This window comes from Choloepus didactylus, chromosome 16 (genome assembly GCF_015220235.1).
Source record: "Choloepus didactylus isolate mChoDid1 chromosome 16, mChoDid1.pri, whole genome shotgun sequence".
NCBI classification, from domain to species: Eukaryota; Metazoa; Chordata; class Mammalia; order Pilosa; family Megalonychidae; genus Choloepus; species Choloepus didactylus.
This window is the reverse complement of record NC_051322.1, coordinates 60,484,399-60,504,777: the sequence shown is the minus strand read 5'-3', so window position 1 is coordinate 60,504,777 and position 20,379 is coordinate 60,484,399. Positions and strand designations below refer to the sequence as shown.

The 20,379-nt window shown below is 41.5% G+C and overlaps 1 protein-coding gene across 1 annotated transcript in view; it reads right to left on the bottom strand.

Annotated features, from left to right (window-relative positions):
* The window catches only part of TYMS (thymidylate synthetase), a 40,962-nt gene extending 23,285 nt beyond the window's left edge, over window positions 1-17,677 (bottom strand). The window contains exons 1-5 of the mRNA XM_037806100.1: window positions 17,361-17,677; window positions 13,244-13,317; window positions 11,228-11,402; window positions 8,655-8,756; window positions 7,273-7,448 (exon numbers count right to left, since the gene is read on the bottom strand). Coding sequence (XP_037662028.1) covers window positions 7,273-7,448; window positions 8,655-8,756; window positions 11,228-11,402; window positions 13,244-13,317; window positions 17,361-17,604 — 771 coding nt within the window. The 5' untranslated portion in view covers window positions 17,605-17,677. The remainder of the gene's footprint in view (window positions 1-7,272; window positions 7,449-8,654; window positions 8,757-11,227; window positions 11,403-13,243; window positions 13,318-17,360) is intronic.
* Window positions 17,678-20,379: the final 2,702 nt, after the last annotated feature.

The following is a 20,379-nucleotide window of genomic DNA, read 5'->3' as shown; positions in this document are numbered from 1 at the left end:
TCAAGAGGCAGAAGAAAACACTCAGGAACTGGAGAACAAAACACCTGAAAGCCTACACGCAAAGGAGCAGATGGAGAAAAGAATGAAAAAATATGAGCAACGTCTCCGGGAACTCAAGGATGAAACAAAGTACAATCATGTACGTATCATTGGTGTCCCAGAAGGAGAAGAGAAGGGAAAGGGGGCAGAAGCAATAATAGAGGAAATAATTAATGAAAATTTCCCATCTCTTATGAAAGACATAAAATTACAGACCCAAGAAGTGCAGCGTACTCCAAACAGAAGAGATATGAATAGGCCTACGCCAAGACACTTAATAATCAGATTATCAAATGTCAAAGACAAAGAGAGAATCCTGAAAGCAGCAAGAGAAAAGCAATCCATTACATACAAAGGAAGCTTAATAAGACTATGTGCGGATCTCTCAGCAGAAACCACGGAGGCAAGAAGGAAGTGGTGTGATATATTTAAGATACTGAAAGAGAAAAACCACCAACCAAGAATCCTGTATCCAGCAAAGCTGTCCTTCAAATATGAGGGAGAGCTAAAAATATTCTCTGACAAACAGACAATGAGAGACTATGTGAACAAGACACCTGCCCTACAGGAAATACTAAAGGGAGCACTACAGGGTGATAGAAGACAGGAGTGTGTGGTTTGGAACACAATTTTGGGAGATGGTAGCACAACAATGGAAGTACATTGAACAAAGGTAACTATGAATACGGTTGAGAGAGGAAGATGGGGAGCATGTGAGACACCACAAGAAAGGAGGAAAGATAACAACTGGGACTGTGTAACTTGGTGAAATGTAGAGTATTCAACAATTGTGATAAAATGTACAAATATGTTCTTTTACAAGGGAGAACAAGCAAATGTCAACCTTGCAAGGTGTTAAAAATGGGGAGGCATTGGGGGAGGGATGCAATCAGCATAAACTAGAGACTGTAACTAATAGAATCATTGTATTATGCTTCCTTTAATGTAACAAAGGTGATATACCAAGGTAAATGCAGATAAGAGAGGGGGACAGGGGAGGCATGTTGGACACTTGACATTGGTGGTATTGTCTGATTCTTTATTCTACTTTGATTTAAGGTTATTTTTCCTTTTGCTGCTTCCTAGCTGTCATTTTTTTGCTTCCTCTTTCTTTTGCCGCTCTACCTTCTTTGACTCTCCCTCCTGCCTTGTGGAAGAAATGTAGATGCTCTTGCTTAGTATGAGCAGAATGTTCAATTAGGATGAACTTAAATGTTTGGAAATGAACAGGGGTGTTGGTAGCAAGATGTGAGAATAACTAACAGCGCCGAATGGTGTATGAATGAGGTGGAAAGGGGAAGCTCAGAGTCATATGTCACCAGAAGGACAGTTGGAGGTCAAAAGATGGAAATGTATAAAACTGAATCCTGTGGTGGGCAATGTCCATGATCAACTGTACAAATACTAGAAATCACTTCATGAACCAGAACAAATGTATGACAATACAATTAGAAGTTAATAATAGAGGGGCATATAGGGAAGAACTATATACCTATTACAAACTATATACTACAGTTAGTAGTATTTCAACATTTTTTCATAAACAGTAACAAGCGTACTATATCAATACTAGGAGTCAACAATTGAGGGGGGTTGGTTAGGGATAGGGGAGGTTTAGAGTTTCCTTTTCTTTTTTTTCTTTCTTCATCTTTCACTTTATTTCTTGTCTGGAGTAATGAAGAGTTTCTAAAAATTGAACAAAAATTAAGTGTGATGGATGCACAGCTGTATGAGGGTACCCAGGGGCAAGTGATTGTACACTTTGGATCTTTGGATAATTGTATGGTATCTGAACAATCTCAATAAAAATGAAAAAAAAAAAAAAAAAACCACATGAAAAGAAATGCTCACCTTCACTAGCTATTAGGGAAATGCAAATCAAAACCACAATGAGATATCATCTCACACCAGTTAGAATGGCTGCCATTAAACAAACAAAAAACTACAAATGCTGGAGAGGATGTGGAGAAATTGGAACTCTTATTATTCATTGCTGGTGGGACTGTACAATGGTACAGCCATAGTGGAAGACAGTTTGGCAGTTCCTCTGAAAACTAGATATCGAGTTACCCTACAATCCAGCAATTTCACTTCTCAGTATATAACCAGAAGATCTGAAAGCAGATAGTTGCACACCGATGTTCACAGCAGCATGGCTCAGAATTGCCAAGAGTTGGAAGAATCCAAGTGTCCTTTAACAGACGAGTATAAAGAAAATGTGGCATAAACATACAATGGAATAGTAAGCAGCACTAAGAAGGAATGAAGTCCTGAAAAATGACAACATGGATGAACCTTGAAGACACAATGCTGAGTGAAGTCAGACACAAATGAGAGAGACTGTACGTCACCACTAATGTGAACTCCCTCAACAATGTAAAATAAGTATCTTATACTGTTGAACAAAGGGGACCCAGAGATATACAGAAGCTAGTGAAGGGGTAATGATAACCTAATATATACAGACATGATAATGAGGGTAAACTTAAAGTTATGGGAATGGACAGAAGTGGTGATTGTTGACTTGATTATAAATATCAATGCCACATTGAAGGCGAACATGATCAAAAGTGGTTGTTTAAAAGCATGCATCCCACGGATTAGCACTACAATATTTAAAGTGTTTACATGGTAAACTTCTACAAGTATGGCACTTGCACGAAGAGTTAACAACAGAGTGGTAAATGGAAAAAACTACCCTTTACCTATAGACTGTTTTTAATAGGAATACCTTATCAGTACTACACTGACACCAAGGATGAATAATTAGGGGCTGATAAGAGCTTTGGGATGTTTTCTATTACTATAATTGCTTAAAATTGAGAGTGATGCTGATTGTACAACTAACTGAAGATAATGTGAGATAATATATGCTATGCGAAACCAGGAACCCCCTACTTAATAAATCAAGCCCTCGATCTTGAGGCTAGCTCTTGTGAAACATGGTTGTAAAAGGGAAGCTGAGCCTTCCTATAATTATGCCTAAGAGGCACCTCCAGTGAACCTTGTTTATTGCTCAGATGTGGCCTTTCTCTCTCTAAGCCCAACCCAGCAAATAAATTCATTAACCTCCTCCCTACGTGGACGTGATTCCCAGGGGAGTCTGGTGACGTGGGACACAACTCCCAGGAATGAGCCTGGCCCTGGCATCAAGAGAATGAAAATGCCTTCTTGACTAAAAGGGTGAAAAGAAAGGTAATAAAATAAGGTTACAGAGGCCAAGAGATTTGAAATAGAGTTGAGAGGCTATCTTGGAGGTTACTCTTATACAAGCTCCAGCCAGTTATCCTAAATGGCCACAGTATGCCAAGCCCAAACCAACAGTAGTCCCAAAATACCTAGGTTCCTATCTGAGACTCTATAAAAGTTTCACACACTAAGTATATTTTTCAGCAACTTAAATCCACCAGAGTGTTCCTATGCCAGACAAGTCCTAAAACCCAGAGGCAACAGCCTTTTTAAGAAATCACCCTGATGCAGCCCCCTTCCCCATAATATCAACACCCCTTTTTAGTATGAACAAGTTAGGGTAGTCACTGCCTAGACATCCCTGAAGATCGAGAAAGTGATTAAACAAGAGGAAGGGGTAGCAACAGACAAAATAAGATTTAACAAAGGATTACGAATAGTGAGTCTTTATACAAATATATACATATTTATTTTTAGACACTAGGGTACTAGAACAGCTAGAAGGAAATAACGGAAATGGTGGAACTGTAACCCATAAGTTCTTTGAAATTTGCTCTCTAGCTACTTGTTAAATCGTACTTTGAAAGTTATCACTGTTCTGTATATGTTAAATTTCACAATAAAAAATGTAAAAAAAAAAGTTTTTAAAAAGATCAATAAAATTGACAAATCTTTAGGTAGATTGACAAAGAAAAAAGAGAGGACACAACTAAAATCAGAAGAGGCAGGACATTACTACTGATCCCACAGAAATAAAATGGCTAAGAGGATACTACAAGCAATTGTATGCGAATTAGATAACCTAGAAGAAATGGACAAATTCCTAGAAATACTCGAACAAGCTACCCTGACTCAAGAAACAGAAGACCTCAACAGACTGTTAACAAGTACAAAGACTAACAGTGTCATCAAAAACCTCCCCAAAAAAGAAAAGCCCAGGACCACATCTTCACTGACGAATTTTAGCAAACATTCTGAGACGAATTAACACCAATCCTGCTAACACTTCCAAAACATTAAAGAGAAGGAAATACTTTCTAACTCATTCTATGAGGCCAACATCACCCTAATACCAAAGGCAAATAAAGATACTACAAGAAAAGAATATTACAGACCAATCTAATGAATATAGCTGCAAAAATCTCAACAAAATACTTGCAAATTAAATCCAATAGCACATTAAAGAATGATGTAATATGATCAAGTGGGATTTATCCCAGATATGCAAGGTGGTTCAACACAAGAAAATCTGTTAATATAATATACCACACTAATAGAATGAAGGAAAAAAACCAAATGGCCATCTTGATTGATGCAGAAAAAGCATTTGACAAAATCCAGCACCCCTTCATGAGAACACCTAAAAACCTAGAAATACAAGGAACTTTCCTCAATATGAAAAGATCATATAAGAAAAACCCACAGCTAATATCATATTCAATGATGAATGACTGAAAGCTTTCCCTCTAAGATCAGGAATAAGACAAGGATGCCCACTCTCACCACTGCTATTCAATATTTTAGGGGAAGTTCTAAGCAGAGCAATTAGATACGAAAAAGAAATAAAAGGCATCCAAATTAGAAAGGAAGAAGTAAAACTTCCCCTATTTGCAGATGATATGACCCTATATATAATCCACAAGGAAGCCACTGGAGCTAACAAATGATTTCAGCAAAGTGGCAAGATACAAGTTCCACACATGAAAATCGGTTGTGTTTCCATACACTACTAATGAACAACCTGAAGAGGAAATCAAGAAAAAAATTCCATTTACAACGACAACTGAATGAATCAAACGTCTAGGAATAAATTTAACCAAGGATGTAAAGTACTTACACACAGAAAACTACAAAATGTTGCAGACAGAAATTTTACAAGACCTAAATAAATGGAAGGACATTACATGTTCGTGGATTAGAAGACTAAATATTGTTAAGATGCCAATTCTATCCAAAGTGATTTACAGATTCAATGCAATCTCAATCAAAATTCCAACAGCCCCTTTTGCAGAAATGAAAAAGGCAATCATCAAATTCATATGGAAGGCTAAGTGGCCCTAAACTGCCAAAACCGTCCTGAAAAAGAACAAACTTAGAAGACTCATACTTCCTCATTTTAAAACTTGCTACAAAGCTACAGTAATCCAAACAGCACAATACTGGCACAACGACAGACATACAGGCCAATGGAATTGAATGTGGAGTTCAGAAATAAACCCTCACATTGATTTTTGAGAAGGGCAAATTGATTTTTGACAAGGGTGCCAAATTCACTCAGAGGGGAAAGAACAGTCTCTTCAACAAACAGTGCTGGGAAAAACTGGATACCCACATGCAAAAGAATGTTTACTGCACAGAATAAACAAAAATTAACTCAAAATGAATCAAAGGCCTAAAAGTAAGATACAAAACTATAAAACTTCTAGAAGAAAATGTAGGGAAGCATCTTCAGGACCTTGTGTTAAGCAATGGTTTCTTAGACTTTATACCAAAAACAAAAGCAACAAAAGAAAAAATAGATAAATGGGACTTCATCAAAATTAAAAATTTTTGTACATCAAGAAAGTAAAAAAGACAACGTACAAAACGGGAGAAAATATTTGGAACCCACATATCTGAAAAGGGTTTAATATGTAGAGTATATAAAGAATCCCTACAATTCATCAACAGGACAAACCAACTTTATAATACAATAGGCAAAAGACCCTCAGAGACTTTTCCAAAGAAGATATATAACTGACCAATAAGTGCATGAAAATATGAGCAACATCATTACCCATTAGGGACACGTAAATCAAAACCACAATTTCATACCATTTCACCCCCACTAGAATGACTATTATTAAAAAACAAAAAATAACAAGTGCTGGAGAGGATGTGGAAAAATAGGAACACTTATTCATTGTTAGTGGGAATGTAAAATGGTGTGTTCACTGTGGGAAGACAGTCTGGAGGTTCTTCAGAAAGCTAAACATGGAACTACCATATGACTCAGCAATCACTTCTTGGTATATACCCCAAAGAAATGAAATCAGGGACTTGAACAGGTATTTGCACACCAATGTTCATAGTGGCATTGTTCACCATTGCTAAAAGATGGAAGCTACCCAAGTGACCATCAACTGATGAATGGATACACAAATTGTGGTATACAATGGAATACTGGCTGCAAAAAGGAATGAAGTTCTGATAACATGCAACAAGAATGAATCTTGAATGTATGTTGCATGAAATAAGTCCAACACAAAAAGACAAATATTATATAATCTCACTGATATAAAATAATTAGAATAAACAAATTCAGAGTCAGAAACTAGAATACAGGTTAACAGGGATTGGGGTGGGGTAGGGAATGGGGATTTAATGCTTAATTGCTACAGAATCTCTCTTTGGTGTGATGGAAATTTTTGGTAATGGATGGTGATGGTAATTGGATGGTGATGGTAATAGCACAGCATTGTGAATGTAATTAGCACCACTGAATCAGATAACTGAATGTGGTTAAAAGGGGAAATTTTAGTTTGTATATATGTTACTAGAATAAAAGTTTAAAAAAAAAAAAAAAAGTAGGATTGTACCATACAGTGAGCCCTAATGTAAACTATGGATTATAGTTAAAAATATAGTAATAATCTTTCATCCATTTTAACAAAGATACCACACTAATACAAAGTGTTAATAATAGGGAAAACTGTATGTTCTGGTGGCAGTACATGGCAACTCTGAATTTCTGCATGATTTTTCTGTAAACCTACAGGTTCTCTCTCTCTCTCTCTCTCTCTCTATATATATATATATACATATGAATTTAACCATGGTAGCTTTTGGAAAGTTAACTCATAAAAGTTGTCTCAACTTGTTAGCTGATGTAGAACACAAGGGCACGAAAGCTCCCCGCAAGGTTACGAAGTGAGCCATTTCTCTCTAATTTACATATAGCAAACTTTAGAACTAACTAGATACTGAATTCTTGGCAATTAGTTTTTCCACGTTAAAAACTCTGGGGGCTCGGTGCATTACAAGTTAATGACCAGTTTTTCCCACCTTCAGGCCTGTGATGTGCGCGATCATGTAGGTGAGCAGGGCATAGCTGGCGATGTTGAAAGGCACACCCAGGCCCATGTCCCCCGACCGTTGGTACAGCTGACACGAGAGCTCGCCGCTGCCCACATAGAACTGGCAGAGGGCATGGCACGGCGGCAGTGCCATCAGAGGAAGATCTAAGGAGCCAGAACAGAGAACAAGCAGGGGAGTGCTTTTTAAGAACATAGCTCCAGTCAAAATTAAATAGGAGAGAAGAAGTCAACTCATGTGGTTGGCAACAGTGTCCCCACGAACCACACCTTCCCCTCCTTGTCAAATGCAGACAATTCCAAAGAGATGACAGCTCAATACAGTATGTGACCCTGGACTGGATCAAATAGAGAAGGAGAAAATGCTAAGAAGGACATTATTGGGACAAGTGAAAAAACTGGAATACAGACTCTAAGCTTTATATCAATGCTAAATTCCTTGAACTTGATAACTGTACTTGGAGTGATTATGTAAGTGAATATCCTGTTCTTAGGAAAGGTACATGAATTTACTAAATGCCCAAGAAGGATATATATACCTATTCTCAAATGTTTAGAAAAATATATAAAGAGATGGATGGATAGAGTGGTATGGCAAATGTGATAAAATGCTTTAAAAGTTGGGGTATCTGGGTAACGGACACATTGGAATTCTCTGTTATGGGGTCTGTTTTTTGCAACTGTCTTGTAAGTTTGAAATTCTTTGAAAATGAAACAGTGCTTTGTTTTATCTGCTTTTTAAAAAGAAAGCAGACCATTCCAACCATTCCACCCAACCTAGTGGTGGCACGAAGTTGACGGAAACCTAGCCAAGAGCACTAGACTTATGGGATCAAAGTCCACAGCTGAAGTAATGCTCTTCTATCTGAGCTGAAATTACTTATTGTGCTACCTTCATGGCCCCAAACTACAGATACAAAGAGGGGTTAATTCATTTGCAGGGGCCACAGGAAATTGGTATGTCAGGCACACTCCTATATTCAAAGTCTCTAGTATAGATGCAAAATTCCACTCTGGGTATTCATTACATCCTGGCAGAAATTTTAATTTTACAATACAATAGTTAAAAATGTTAATAATAGTGAAGTGGAGGTGGTCTTAAACCACATCTGCTCCAGTTTAAAATGTTAAAATCTTAGGTGTAATTTAATAGGTAATTTAAAGCCCTTCTGGAGTATGAACTAATATAAATACACAAATTAAGATCCTCTGCATCCAATGTCATCATCTGACCACATGTGACTTCCCAAGGTCACACAAGCCACCATGTGCCTCTGCACAAAGCCACACACAGCACTTCCCATCTTGCTAAGGGGATGGTTAGTACAAGAGAGAAACTGTGATGCTGCTAACCTTTTGGATTCCAAGCACACATGATGATTCTTCTGTCATTAGGATTGGTTTTGATTGTATCAATCACCTTCTGCAGTTGGTCTACTCCTTGGCCTGAATAATCTGTAGAATTGTCAAAAGAGAGAACACGCATGCTGACATTTATCACAGCATCCTCTAAGCTCAGTCTCTTACAGCCTTTCACCCAATGTCCTTCCACAGCTCCCGGTGACCCATGGTTACAAGACAGCCCACGAAGGCTACAAACTTCTCCAATTTTGCTGCATTGTATATTTAACCTCCCTGGGTCTATCCAGCTGGAGCTATAACAAAATCTGTTTTCTGTTCTACAACAAGTTCTTTAAGTATTTGGTGTCACTGCCTCCCAACACTGCCAAACCTTCTCTAACCGAAACAATCTTAGTTTCTTCCAGGGGTCCCTATGGCACTTAGCCTTTATACCCATCAACCATTCTTGTCACATTTCACTGATACAGTCTAGTTTATCCCCATCCCACAGAAATTATTGTATCTAAAAACAGAATACGCCATTTTGTAAACATTCCAACTAAGAGAGTGCTATGGATTCCTTCATCTGATCCAGATATTATCCCTCCAACACTCCCACCTAAAATTAGCAGCCAAACACACTAATGACTTATAAATATCAGAAAACCTCTACAATGATTACACCGTCTTGTGCTTTTTTCCCATTTCTGGTCTCTGGACTTTAATTCCTTGCCTTCCTTCTGAACTTGAACTTGAAGCTGAACAATGGTTTTGTTAACTGAAGTGCAGAGCTTTATATTTTCCTTTGGTTAAACTTCTACTTATTGGTGTCACACTGTGTTCTAGTCCAGTAGTTCTTAACCATTTTGGAGAACAGTCTTCCTGTAATCAGTTCCAATAAAGGTAATAACGAAGATTTTAAAAAGATTAACAGGTGGTAGATACCTGAAACTATCAAACTACAACCCAGAACCCATGAATCTTGAAGACAATTGTATAAAAATGTAGCTTATGAGGGGTGACAATGTGAATGGGAAAGCCATAAGGACCATACTCCCCTTTGTCTAGTTTGTGGATGGATGGGTGGAAAAATGGGGGAAGAAAACAGACAGACAGACAGACAGGGGCACCCAGTATTCTTTTTTGCTTTAATTGCTCTTTTTCACTTTAATTATTATTCTTGTAGTTTTTGTTTGTGTGGTAATGAAGGTGTCAGGGATTGATTTTGGTGATGAATGTACAGCTATGTGATGGTACTGTGAACAATCGAATGTACAATTTGTTTTGTATGACTGCGTGGTATGTGAATATATCTCAATAAAATGAATATATAAAAAAAGATTAAGTGTTGGTTGTATCTTGGTTGTGATGGTGGTTACACAAATCTGCACATGATAAAACCGTACACATATACACACAAATGAATAAATGTAAAACTGGTGAAATTTGATAAGTTCTGTGGATTGCATCAATGTCAACTTATCAAAATGTTACTACTGGGGGAACCTGGGTGAAGGGCAGAGGGGACTTCTCTGCACATATTTTTCCAATTTCCTGGGAATCTAGATTTATTCCAAAATAAAAATTTAATAAAAAGACAAATTTCCCTGCTGAAATCCAACAGATAAGCACAAGTCTAAGGCCATCCTTTCACTATGGCCCCTTCAACAACAATAACTATTGAACGCTGTGCAGGGTTTAAGGCATCTTGAAGCCAGGGAATGGCCCAGCATCCCAAGATGTCCTAGGACAGAGGCTGCTCATTAACAACCTTCTGGTTATTTCCCTGCAGAAGTTTGGCCCACAAGGCATTTTTCAACTTTCTGAAGAGCTGCCAACACTTACAAAACCTCATGACTGCACATCAAATGCAGATTTTAGGATTTTACTAAAGAATTCTAACACTGGGCCCTGATTCCTCCGGCTGGCTGGAGTGGTAAAATGTGACTGTCCCTTTTAGATGGGACTCATTCTCCCCAGTTTGCAGGTCCCTATAGAGCTGGGAAATTATAACTTCCTGTCCCTTCCATGCAAGACACATGGGCAGGCATTTGCTTCTGTAATCCCTCTCCAAAGGGCAGGTGGGACTGGAAGAGCCAAAAGACAGAGCTGGGCTCTGTAACACTCAGGAGGTGGTGATGCTTCACTCTCCCTACACCCCAGCTGAGCAAGGAGGAGAGGGTGACAGAGGATTGTGCAGTCATACCAGCGCCACCAGAGTGTGCTGGGTGGTTCAGTTTTGAAAAGGAAGGTCAGGGCAATGTCCGAGCTTCTTGTCCCACAGTTGATCCTCCCTTCTTAATTCCCAATGCAATGACCAACTATAGACCATGGGACTTTCTGCAAATGAAGTGCTGAACACCCAGTAAATGCTCAGCAAATGTTCATCACCAAGAGTGCAATCCGACCTCAGTGGACCCTGCCCCACCATACTCTACCCCTGCCTGTCTGGGTCATGGGTGCACATCAGCTCCCAGGGCAGAGACTGCTCACCTCCCAGAATTTACTTATTTGAAACAAAGAAGCAAACATGCTGTGAAGGGCACTCATGGAAATCTGAGGCTTCCCTCCCTCTGTCTCTTCACCTGAATTCATATCTTGGTATTCTGCCCCAAAATGCCTCCACTGAAAGCCATAAACCGGGCCCAAGTCTCCTTCTTCTCTGGTGGAGAATCCCAGGCTGTCCAAAAAGTCGCGGGATCCATTGGCATCCCAGATTTTCACTCCCTTGGAAGAAAGTTCTTTAGCATTTGTGGATCCCTGGAAGAGACCAGGAGAGGACAGCAGACACCCAAGTGAATTCCGAGTCATCTTTTGATGCCCCAAGACTGACTCCCCAAGCGGGCACCCCAGCCTGTGCCCGAAATGCCCAGAGCAGGTGCTCAACACCTTCCCTGTGAAGCTCATCCTATCTTCATCTTCAGCGGGCTAGCCTCAGCCCAGACCTTCTGAGGGTCTACGGGACAGTCTGATCTCTATTAGAACCACCCCCTCATCTTTTCTAGTTCCCTCAACTAAATTTTCTAAACACCTCCAAGTCCTTTAATTACTCCCACGTCATCTGAAAGTCTTCTGTTTCTTAACCAAATGTGTTCTGCCTCTTAAGTGTGAAACCCCAAAATGTATTTTATGCCTCCTGTGTACTTAGTCTTTTTATACCTGGCATGTATAGGATATTTCTATGCCTAATCAGCATTAGCTTTTCTGGCAAATAGATCAGTCACATTTAACTAAATTTGGACCTTAATTCATCCACAGCTTATATGTGTCACTATAAAGCTATATTTACCCCCAATCTATACTTATATAGTTATGTGTTATTGTTTTGCCAAGTCCAAAGCCTTATCTTTATTCCTTTTCTGTTTTCTCTCATTAGATTCAGCCCATTACATCCTAAACTCTGTCCTGATAGTGTCTTCTCTCCACCTTCATGCAGCCCAAGGGGAACCCCATGGTCTGCCTTGGGCACCTCTGGGTAGAACCTGGGTATCGGCAAGGATTGGGGGGGGTGGTGCACAGACACCTGGGCTCAGGGCCTGGCCCTTCCACCTACTTTCTCCTCAGACCAGCTCCCAAAGTCCTCTAGCCTCACTCTCCCCATCTCTAAGAGAGCAGGTTACTAGTTTACCACATGGTCAATGTGATGAGTGGATAATACAAACAAAATGCTTGGCGCTCAATAAATATTAGCTATCACACAGCCCCCATTTCTCCATCTTGCCCATAGATCTCTAGCTGTAGTGCAGGGACATTTTGACTCCTATAATATCCTTAATCACCCAAGGAATAACCCTATCAGGGTTGAGTCTGACATGTTCCTGGTGAGGACTTCTTAGGACCCTGTATAGAAGCTTTAAATTAAAACAGGTGAATTCTTTTTATTTCTGGGCATCTAGCTTCCTCTCTTTCTATTGTTGAGTTTGTCTTTATTTCTTGGGAGTGAAAAAATTATTTCTCAAACTTTCACATATATTGATTGCTTCAAGTCTCCCCTCTCCTCCCATTTGGAATGGGCATAGTAACAAAGGCTCTTCTCATTTATAAGAACACAAAACATGGCTGGCATCCGTAATCAGTGTTCAATACTGTGTTCTAGGCTCTGGGGATACACCAGTGAACAAGAGAAAAATCTCTACCTTCATGGAGCTTATGATAAATTTTACTTATTTATTTATCCTTCTAATGGGGGAAGACGGACATTATACATCAGATGATGATAAAGGGTATGGGGGGCAGAGAATCACAGCCTTAGACAGAAAGGCCAGAGAAGAATACTGGAGATGAGTGAGCATGGCAGGCTACATGTGGGAAGGTTCCAGAGAAAAGGGAACAGCAAGTGCTGGAGCCCTAGGTGGGACCCTTCAGCCGTGCTCAAAGATTAGCAGGAGGCCAGGATGGGAGGAGCAGAGAGAGTGAGTGGGAGGGTGGCAGCTGGCCAGAGCCCCAACAGGGGTCTTACTAGTCCCTGGCTCTAACTGAGTAAAACAAGAGCCACTAAGGGCGTTAGACCAAGGAGTGACATGATCTGACTTTTAAAAGGGCCTTGCCAGCTGCCATGTTGAGAACAGACTGTCCACTTCCACCAGGAACAAATTCTTTACCTTGATAAACCACAGCAACTCCTCCAAAACAGCCTTCCAGAATACACGTTTGGTGGTCAGCAGAGGAAACTCATCTGAAAAACAATTTGCCATGCAATATGAAGATGGGAAAAATAGAACACTACCTGAACTTCTCTTTGGAAGGAAGTAAGCTGACTTCAGGAACGTCCAAGTAGATGACACGGATCTGGGTGGGGCCCCAGGCATAACCACTGGACTCGGGAAAGCCACAAAATGAGACGGACGGGGGTTGGGGGGTGGGGTGCCTATGTGGAAGGGGAAGGGGAAAGCTACTTGCCAACACCTGGTTAATGTGACTGCTGTCAAGGTACAAAGACAGCACAAAATGTGTTCCAGGACCAAGTTCAAAGGCTCTCAGGACTAGTTCCATGTTCATCCTGCCATCATTCATCATTCCACGGTTTGGGACCAGACAATCCCAGGTATCACACCAGTCAAAAGGAAAGAATTCTTTTAAAATCTTTGTACAGAAAATTAATCTCCATTTTTTCAGTGCACCCAAATAGTAACTGTGTGAAACACACAAGGCCGATCCTATTTAAGGGTCAAACCACCCTCCTGAGCTACTGCTCTGACCTCCGTTTCATCAGACAGGGAGCGATGAAAGAGGGGGAGCATCCAGCAATAGGTAAATAAAACCGGAACAGCTTATCTCTAAGTGCAGCACATAGTCAGCCCACGTTAACATGTATGGTTGACAGTCATATAACAGGGATATAGTTTTCAAGCACCAACTTTTACCAGTATTGCCTACTGAGAATTATTTCCTCCATTTTTAACACATGAGGAAGCTGAAAACCAGGGAGGTAAAGCACCTCGCCCCAGCTCCAAGCAGAAGGGCTGGATTAAAAAGCAGACTTGTTAGAGTTTGCCCTGAAGAAGCTAAAAAGACCCCCAGACACTTAGAAATTAAGCATGGAAGCACAGGAGCTGAGAGAAGGAAGTTAACAGAGACAAGCCCAGAGACATTCTGGAGAAATCCATCCTGAAACCAGAACCCCAGAGCAAAGATCAGCAGCCAAATGCCTCTGCAGCTGACAAAGGTGTTACATTTCCCAGGCCTTTCTTCAGTGATGGCATCCTCTTGTTGATGCCTTAGTTTGGACACTTTTATGGCCTTAGAACTCTAAACCTGTAACCTAATAAATCTCCCTTATAAAAGCTAATCCATTACTGTTATTTTGCATATAACATCAGATTTAGCAAACCAGAACATAGGGATTTATGTTATATAAATACTCCTCTTTTAAAATACTTAATGTTTTCATACTTTAGTAAGAAATTAAAAAACAAAATATTTAAATAACAAAACATTTCATGGGGACTTGTGGTTTCACTGGCCAGAAAATTACCAAGTTCAGAATCTGTCAGTTTCATTCCATACATTAGTATTTTATTGCAGAAAGGCTTTTGCCAACAACACAGATCACACCAAACAAGGAACAGAATGTATTTTGTAGTCATAGGGAGTGTTCAATTTACAGAATGCCAATAATCAGAGTGTCTAATTTTCAGGAGGGAGACATCTGCATCACCTCCAATTCAGAATCAGGGTGCCTTTCTTTTAATACCACTGCAGCCTACCCATGGTGAATGCATTCCAGTGAAAAAATAGAACAGGTATATTGAGATTGGGATTTTGAACTTATGGCCTAAATAGGGAACTCCCTGGTCTGCCACTCCTAAAAGTCCAATATTTCCTGTCATGTGTTCCAGTGCCAAAATACTGTTAGGTGGAGTCACCACACAGTTCTTCCTGATGGAATTTTTGTAGCTGTTATTTGAGTTGTCCACTCTAGTATCCTCTAACCCCAACTCTGTTGTCTGGGAGTGTGCCTTTTGTTGGGTCATTTGTGCTGTAGTTGAGGTACCAAGAACTGATTGGTGTCTACTTGGATAGCTGAACATTTTGCACAGGTGTTTCTCCACAGCTACAACAGTTGTTTCATCTGCCATATCATGTATGAGAATTACTGCCTCTTACCCATAGCACGTGCCTACAAAGACTTTTGTCTATGACAAAACTCATCTCACTACCCTCCCCACTAAGTGGGGCATGACTCCCAGGGGTGTAAGTCTCCCTGGCAACATGACTTCCTGGAATGAGCCTGGCCCTGGCATTGTGGGATTGAGAATGCCTTCTTGACCAAAAGGGGGAAAAGAAACAAAACAAAGTTTCAGTGGCTAAGAGATTTCAAATAGAGTTGAGATGTCATTCTGGAAATTATTTTTATGCATTATATAGATATTCCTTTTTATCTTCTAGAGTATTAGAATAGCTAGAAGGAAATAACTGAATCTGTTGTACTCTAAATCATTAGACTTGATTCTTGATTGTATAACTACATAACTATACACACACATATATACATATATAAACATGTACATATATATATATAATGATGGGGATATGATTATGGGATGTTGTTTTGAGTGTTCTTTTTTTCTTTATTTGGAGTAATGAAAATATTCCAAAATTGTGGTGATGAATGCACAACTATATGATACTGTGAGCCACTGATTTTATACTTTGAATGGATTATATGGTATATGAATATATCTCAATAAAATTGCATTTCAAAACTCAAAAAAAAAAAAAAAAAGTAGGCTTGTGACTCCTTCAAGACCACTAGGCTTGGGGCTGTAGGCAGGTGGATCCCTCTGCTCAGACAAAACTCCCCATGCTGTCCAAGGCAGAGGAGCCACAGCTGCTTGTGTTTATTTAGGTCTCTAAAAGGTGGGTGGGATGGAGGGACTTTTCCCCTCTTAACTAGAGTAAATCTGCTCCCCCAGTGCTGGGTCTCCCCACACAAAATCACCTGAACACCTCTGCCAAAGATGCTCTTTATCAAAGAGGAATCCCAACCCCCACCACTGGCAGCAGATGCTCAATCCAGGATCAAGGGAGTCAAAAGAGTCTGCCTGTGGAATGTTAGGGAAGGCAACAACCTCACACCTAATGTCCTGTGTCCCTCCCCCCTCCGCCACTTTGTCCCCGGAAACCTGACCCTAAGTGTTCTGAGCCACGTGATCCCAGGATCAGGCTATGACAGCTCCCAAGAGGCACTTCCACCCAAGAAGCCATCCTGTTTTAAATAAAGAAGAAAGGACGAATACAGGCTCCTCCTACTTGGACTCCTGAGTTGTCAAACCACAAAGCTGGTTTGTGGGGGCGTGGATAGGAAAACTCTGCGGACCTTCCAGTCCTCTCCCTTCTCCAGCAGTTGCCCCAACCGTTTCAGAGAACTTGCATATGGAGACAGCCAGGAGGCTCAAAACGAGCCCTGGAGTGAACCTCCTGGACAAGTCCAGGCATATCCTCTCCCACTCTCTAGTCTGGGACAAACACTAACTAGATGGTGCCCGCTTTGGAGGAGACCCCATACTGAGGTGACTAACAGCACAGGGGGGCCAGGCTTTACATCCCCACTCCACCTCCCCTATCTGTGTGCCTGTTGCGGGTTAAAGGGGGTCCCCCGGCAAAAGGCATGTTCAGGTCCCAACTCCTGGCCCTGCGGGTGTGAACCCGTTTGCAAATAGAACCTTTTAAGATGTTAGTAGTTAAGGTGTGCCCAAACTGAGTGAGGGTGGGCATCCAATAAGGCTGAAGTCCTTATCAGCAAAGAAAACTGGACTCAGAAGAAGCCTCGAGAAGCAGCCAGAAGCTGGAAGTCAAGGGAACCCAGAAGAGAAAGGAGAAGACCCACCACCACGTGACGGAAAAGCCAAGGAATTCCAAAAGGTCGCCCACCAGCCAGAAGATACTGACCCTTCTAACCTCTGAAACCGGGAGCCAACAAACTCGTTAAGCCAATCCCTTGCATGGTAGGTATTTGTTTCGGCAGCTAGGAAAGGAAAATAGCGACCCTACGCAAGTGATTTCGCTAATCCGAGCCTCAGTTTCGCCACCTGTGAAATGGGGCTAAGGCCGCTGCCCCTACCCAGGATGGAGGTTGGGACTGAACGCAGGAAAACGCCACTCGCAGCAGAACGCATCTAAGGAGCACTGCTGCTCAGGGCCTAATTAGGACCCTGCCCTCCCTCCAAGAAGGCGTCCTGCCCGGGGGGCGGGGCCGGGGGGACCCGGCGCGGTCACCTCTCAGGCTGTAGCGCGCCTGCAGGCCGAACACGGACAGCGTGCCGGTGCCGGTGCGGTCCTCCTTCCTGGCGCCGCAGCGAAGGATGTGCTCGATCTGCCCCAGGTACTGCCGCTCCCCGAGGGGCCGCGGCTCCGGTACCCGCGCGGCGGGCGCCCCTGAGTCCGCACCCGAGTCGGCGCCGGAGTCCGCAGGCTGCTCCTGCGAGGGCGGGCGCTGCAGCTCCAAGCCGGCGGCGGGCATGGCTGCGGGCGGACACCCAGGCGGGAGCTGCGCGCGGCTACAGACGCCAGCGGGAGCCTTCCGGGCGCCTTTTTTTCCCGCCGCGGTGGAAGCTGCTCCACCTCTTCCTGCGTGGAGAGTTTGGGTCCGCACCGCCCCGCTGGACCGCGCCCCCCGGTGGCTGCCCGAGGCGCCTGGGGCCGACCCGGGGCCCGCGCAGACCTTTAGAATTGCCTTCAATTATGCCCGTTTTCAAGGACTTTTGGCTTAGAAAGAAATCCTAAACCGGTGCGTGAGGGGCGACTCTAGTTGGAAGGTTTGGGGGTCGACCACGCCGTTCTCTATGAAGGGGTGCCTGGGCTAATCTCCACGTGCTCATGAAATCTTAAAACAATTACAACCCTGTTACGTGCAATATGTTTCCTGCAGTTAAGGGGAGATGTTCACAAGTGATTCGCATCTCCATTTTCTCCCTAAAGGCCGACAGCTGGAGCAAGTGGACAAATGAAACCTTTTTGCTTGATTAATGACGTTTTTCAAGTTTTCAATACCAGAATCTTCAGTTTTAGTGAAAGGTTTATTTTGCAAAAACTGGTGGATAGGAACCATTTAATAATGAGTTTAAATTATTATTACATGTGTTGGACATTCAACAAGCAGTCTTTTGCATCAACAACAAGTATTTATTGAGCACATACAGGTTTCCCGGTCTGGGGATATGAAGAATAAAATGTGGGCTCTGCCTGAAACTCAGTAAACGCTTCTTTGCCATTCAATAAAGTGGATTTTTTTTTTTTTTTTTTCTGGTTACCTCAAGTTTATTTTCTTTGCAAAGTTCTGGAATCTTTCTGCTAAAGTGCACTTCGCAAGCTCAATGTTAAAATTTTCAGCCCTTCCTGACGAAGTCAGCAAAAGCAAACATGCCTTTATGTGGCACAAAGCCTGCCCTTTACAGAATAGCTGTCCAGTTAGATTAATTGGAGGGAAACAGCAACCAAAAAACAGGAGGACTAGGGAAGAGTTTCAGGGAACATTTCTCAAGCCCTGTGGTTGGGAAATGAGTGCTACCGTTGTTTGAGTGTCAAAGACCACAGCAAATTGCTTTCCGCTGTAGGATAGCTGATAGTTTGTCTATTTATTCTGTCACAGTACTAAGCTGGCCTTTCCTAGGTCACCATGGATTCTCACCCTGCCTCAGCACCACCCTCATGCCAGTAATAAAATTTAAAAAAAAAAAAAAAACAAAAACCCTGCATCTCCTTTGGGAGTGATGGGCCTCCTATGTTGTACTGTAAAAATATTTGTTGACCCAGAAAAACCAGCTCCTTTTTCCCCAAAACTGTTGGTAGATAAAGGAAAGCAGGAAACAGACATTTTTGAGAGCCAATTATGAGTCAGGTACTTGATAATAAAATGTTTATCATTGCAGCCACCATATATTGAATGCTTGTCACATACCACATATTATGGATTATTTAATGTAGTTACCATAACTACCCTAGAAGACAAAAACCATTACTTTTCTCACTCTATAGTTGAGGAGACTGAGGCTCAGAGAGGTTAAGGATTTTACCAAAAGTCACACAGCTAGGAAAGTCTAACAGCCAGGATTTTAAACCAGATCAGCATGGAGGCAAAGTCCATGCCTCTCTTATCACCCAGCTGCTTTGCATCTAGACAGATCACCTTTCCTCTTTCCACTCTAAGGTTTTGAGGCTCACAGGATTGAAAATAGGTAGGTTTTCGACAGGAATTATTTTTTTGGCATCTTTTCTGACAAATGTAATGACTGTATAGCTATATAGGTTCTGTTTATTTAAGATTTACTGCACACTAAGGAATCCAGGATTCTATAAACAGTATCCTATTTTTTGTAGCCTTTGGTTATGATTTAGGAGAGGCTGCACCTTCATTTAAGTCCATGATATTCAGTTGGCTACCTCTGAACTCGAACGTTCTCTGACAAGCCTTTCTATCAAATAGCTCAAGATCACGTGGAAATTCTTAAAAGATTTAGGGGGCTCCACGTGAGACATGGCTCCTAGGGGAATGAATCTCCCTGACAACGTGGGGTGCAACTCCCAGGAATCAGCCTGGCCCTGGCAGCCAGGGATTGAAAATGCCTTCTTGACCAAAAGGGGGAAAAGAAAAGTAACAAAATAAGGTTACAGGGGCTAAGAAATTTCAAATAGAGTCGAGAGGCTATCCTGGAGGTTTCTCTTATGCAAGCTCCAGCTAGACATCCCAATTGGCCACAGTATGCCATGCTATAACCAACAGTAGTTCCAGAATACCTAGGTCCCTATCTGAGATTCTATAAAAAATTCATTCACTAATTTTCTATCTCAGAAACTTAAATCCACAAGAGTGTTCCTATGCCAGACAAGTCCTAAAACCTAGAGGCAACAGCCTCTTTAAGAACAACAATCAGTGCAGCCCCCTTTCCCATAGTGTCAACACCCCCTTTCAATATGAAGAAGTTAGGGTGGTCACTGCCTAGACACCCCTGAAGATTCAGAACGTGATTAAACGAGAGGAAGGGGTAACAACAGACAAGATAGGATTTAAAGGATTATGAGTACTGAAACCTTATGTAAACATAGATATATATTTAGATGCTAGGGTATTAGAATGGCTAGAAAGAAATAACTGAAATGGTGGAACTGTAACCTATAACATTCTTTGAAACATGCTCTATAGCTATTCGTTGAATTGTGCTTTGAAAGTTTTCACCTTTCTGTAAATACCCTGTATTTCACAGTAAGGAAAGAACTGAAGCTGTGGAACTGTAAGCCA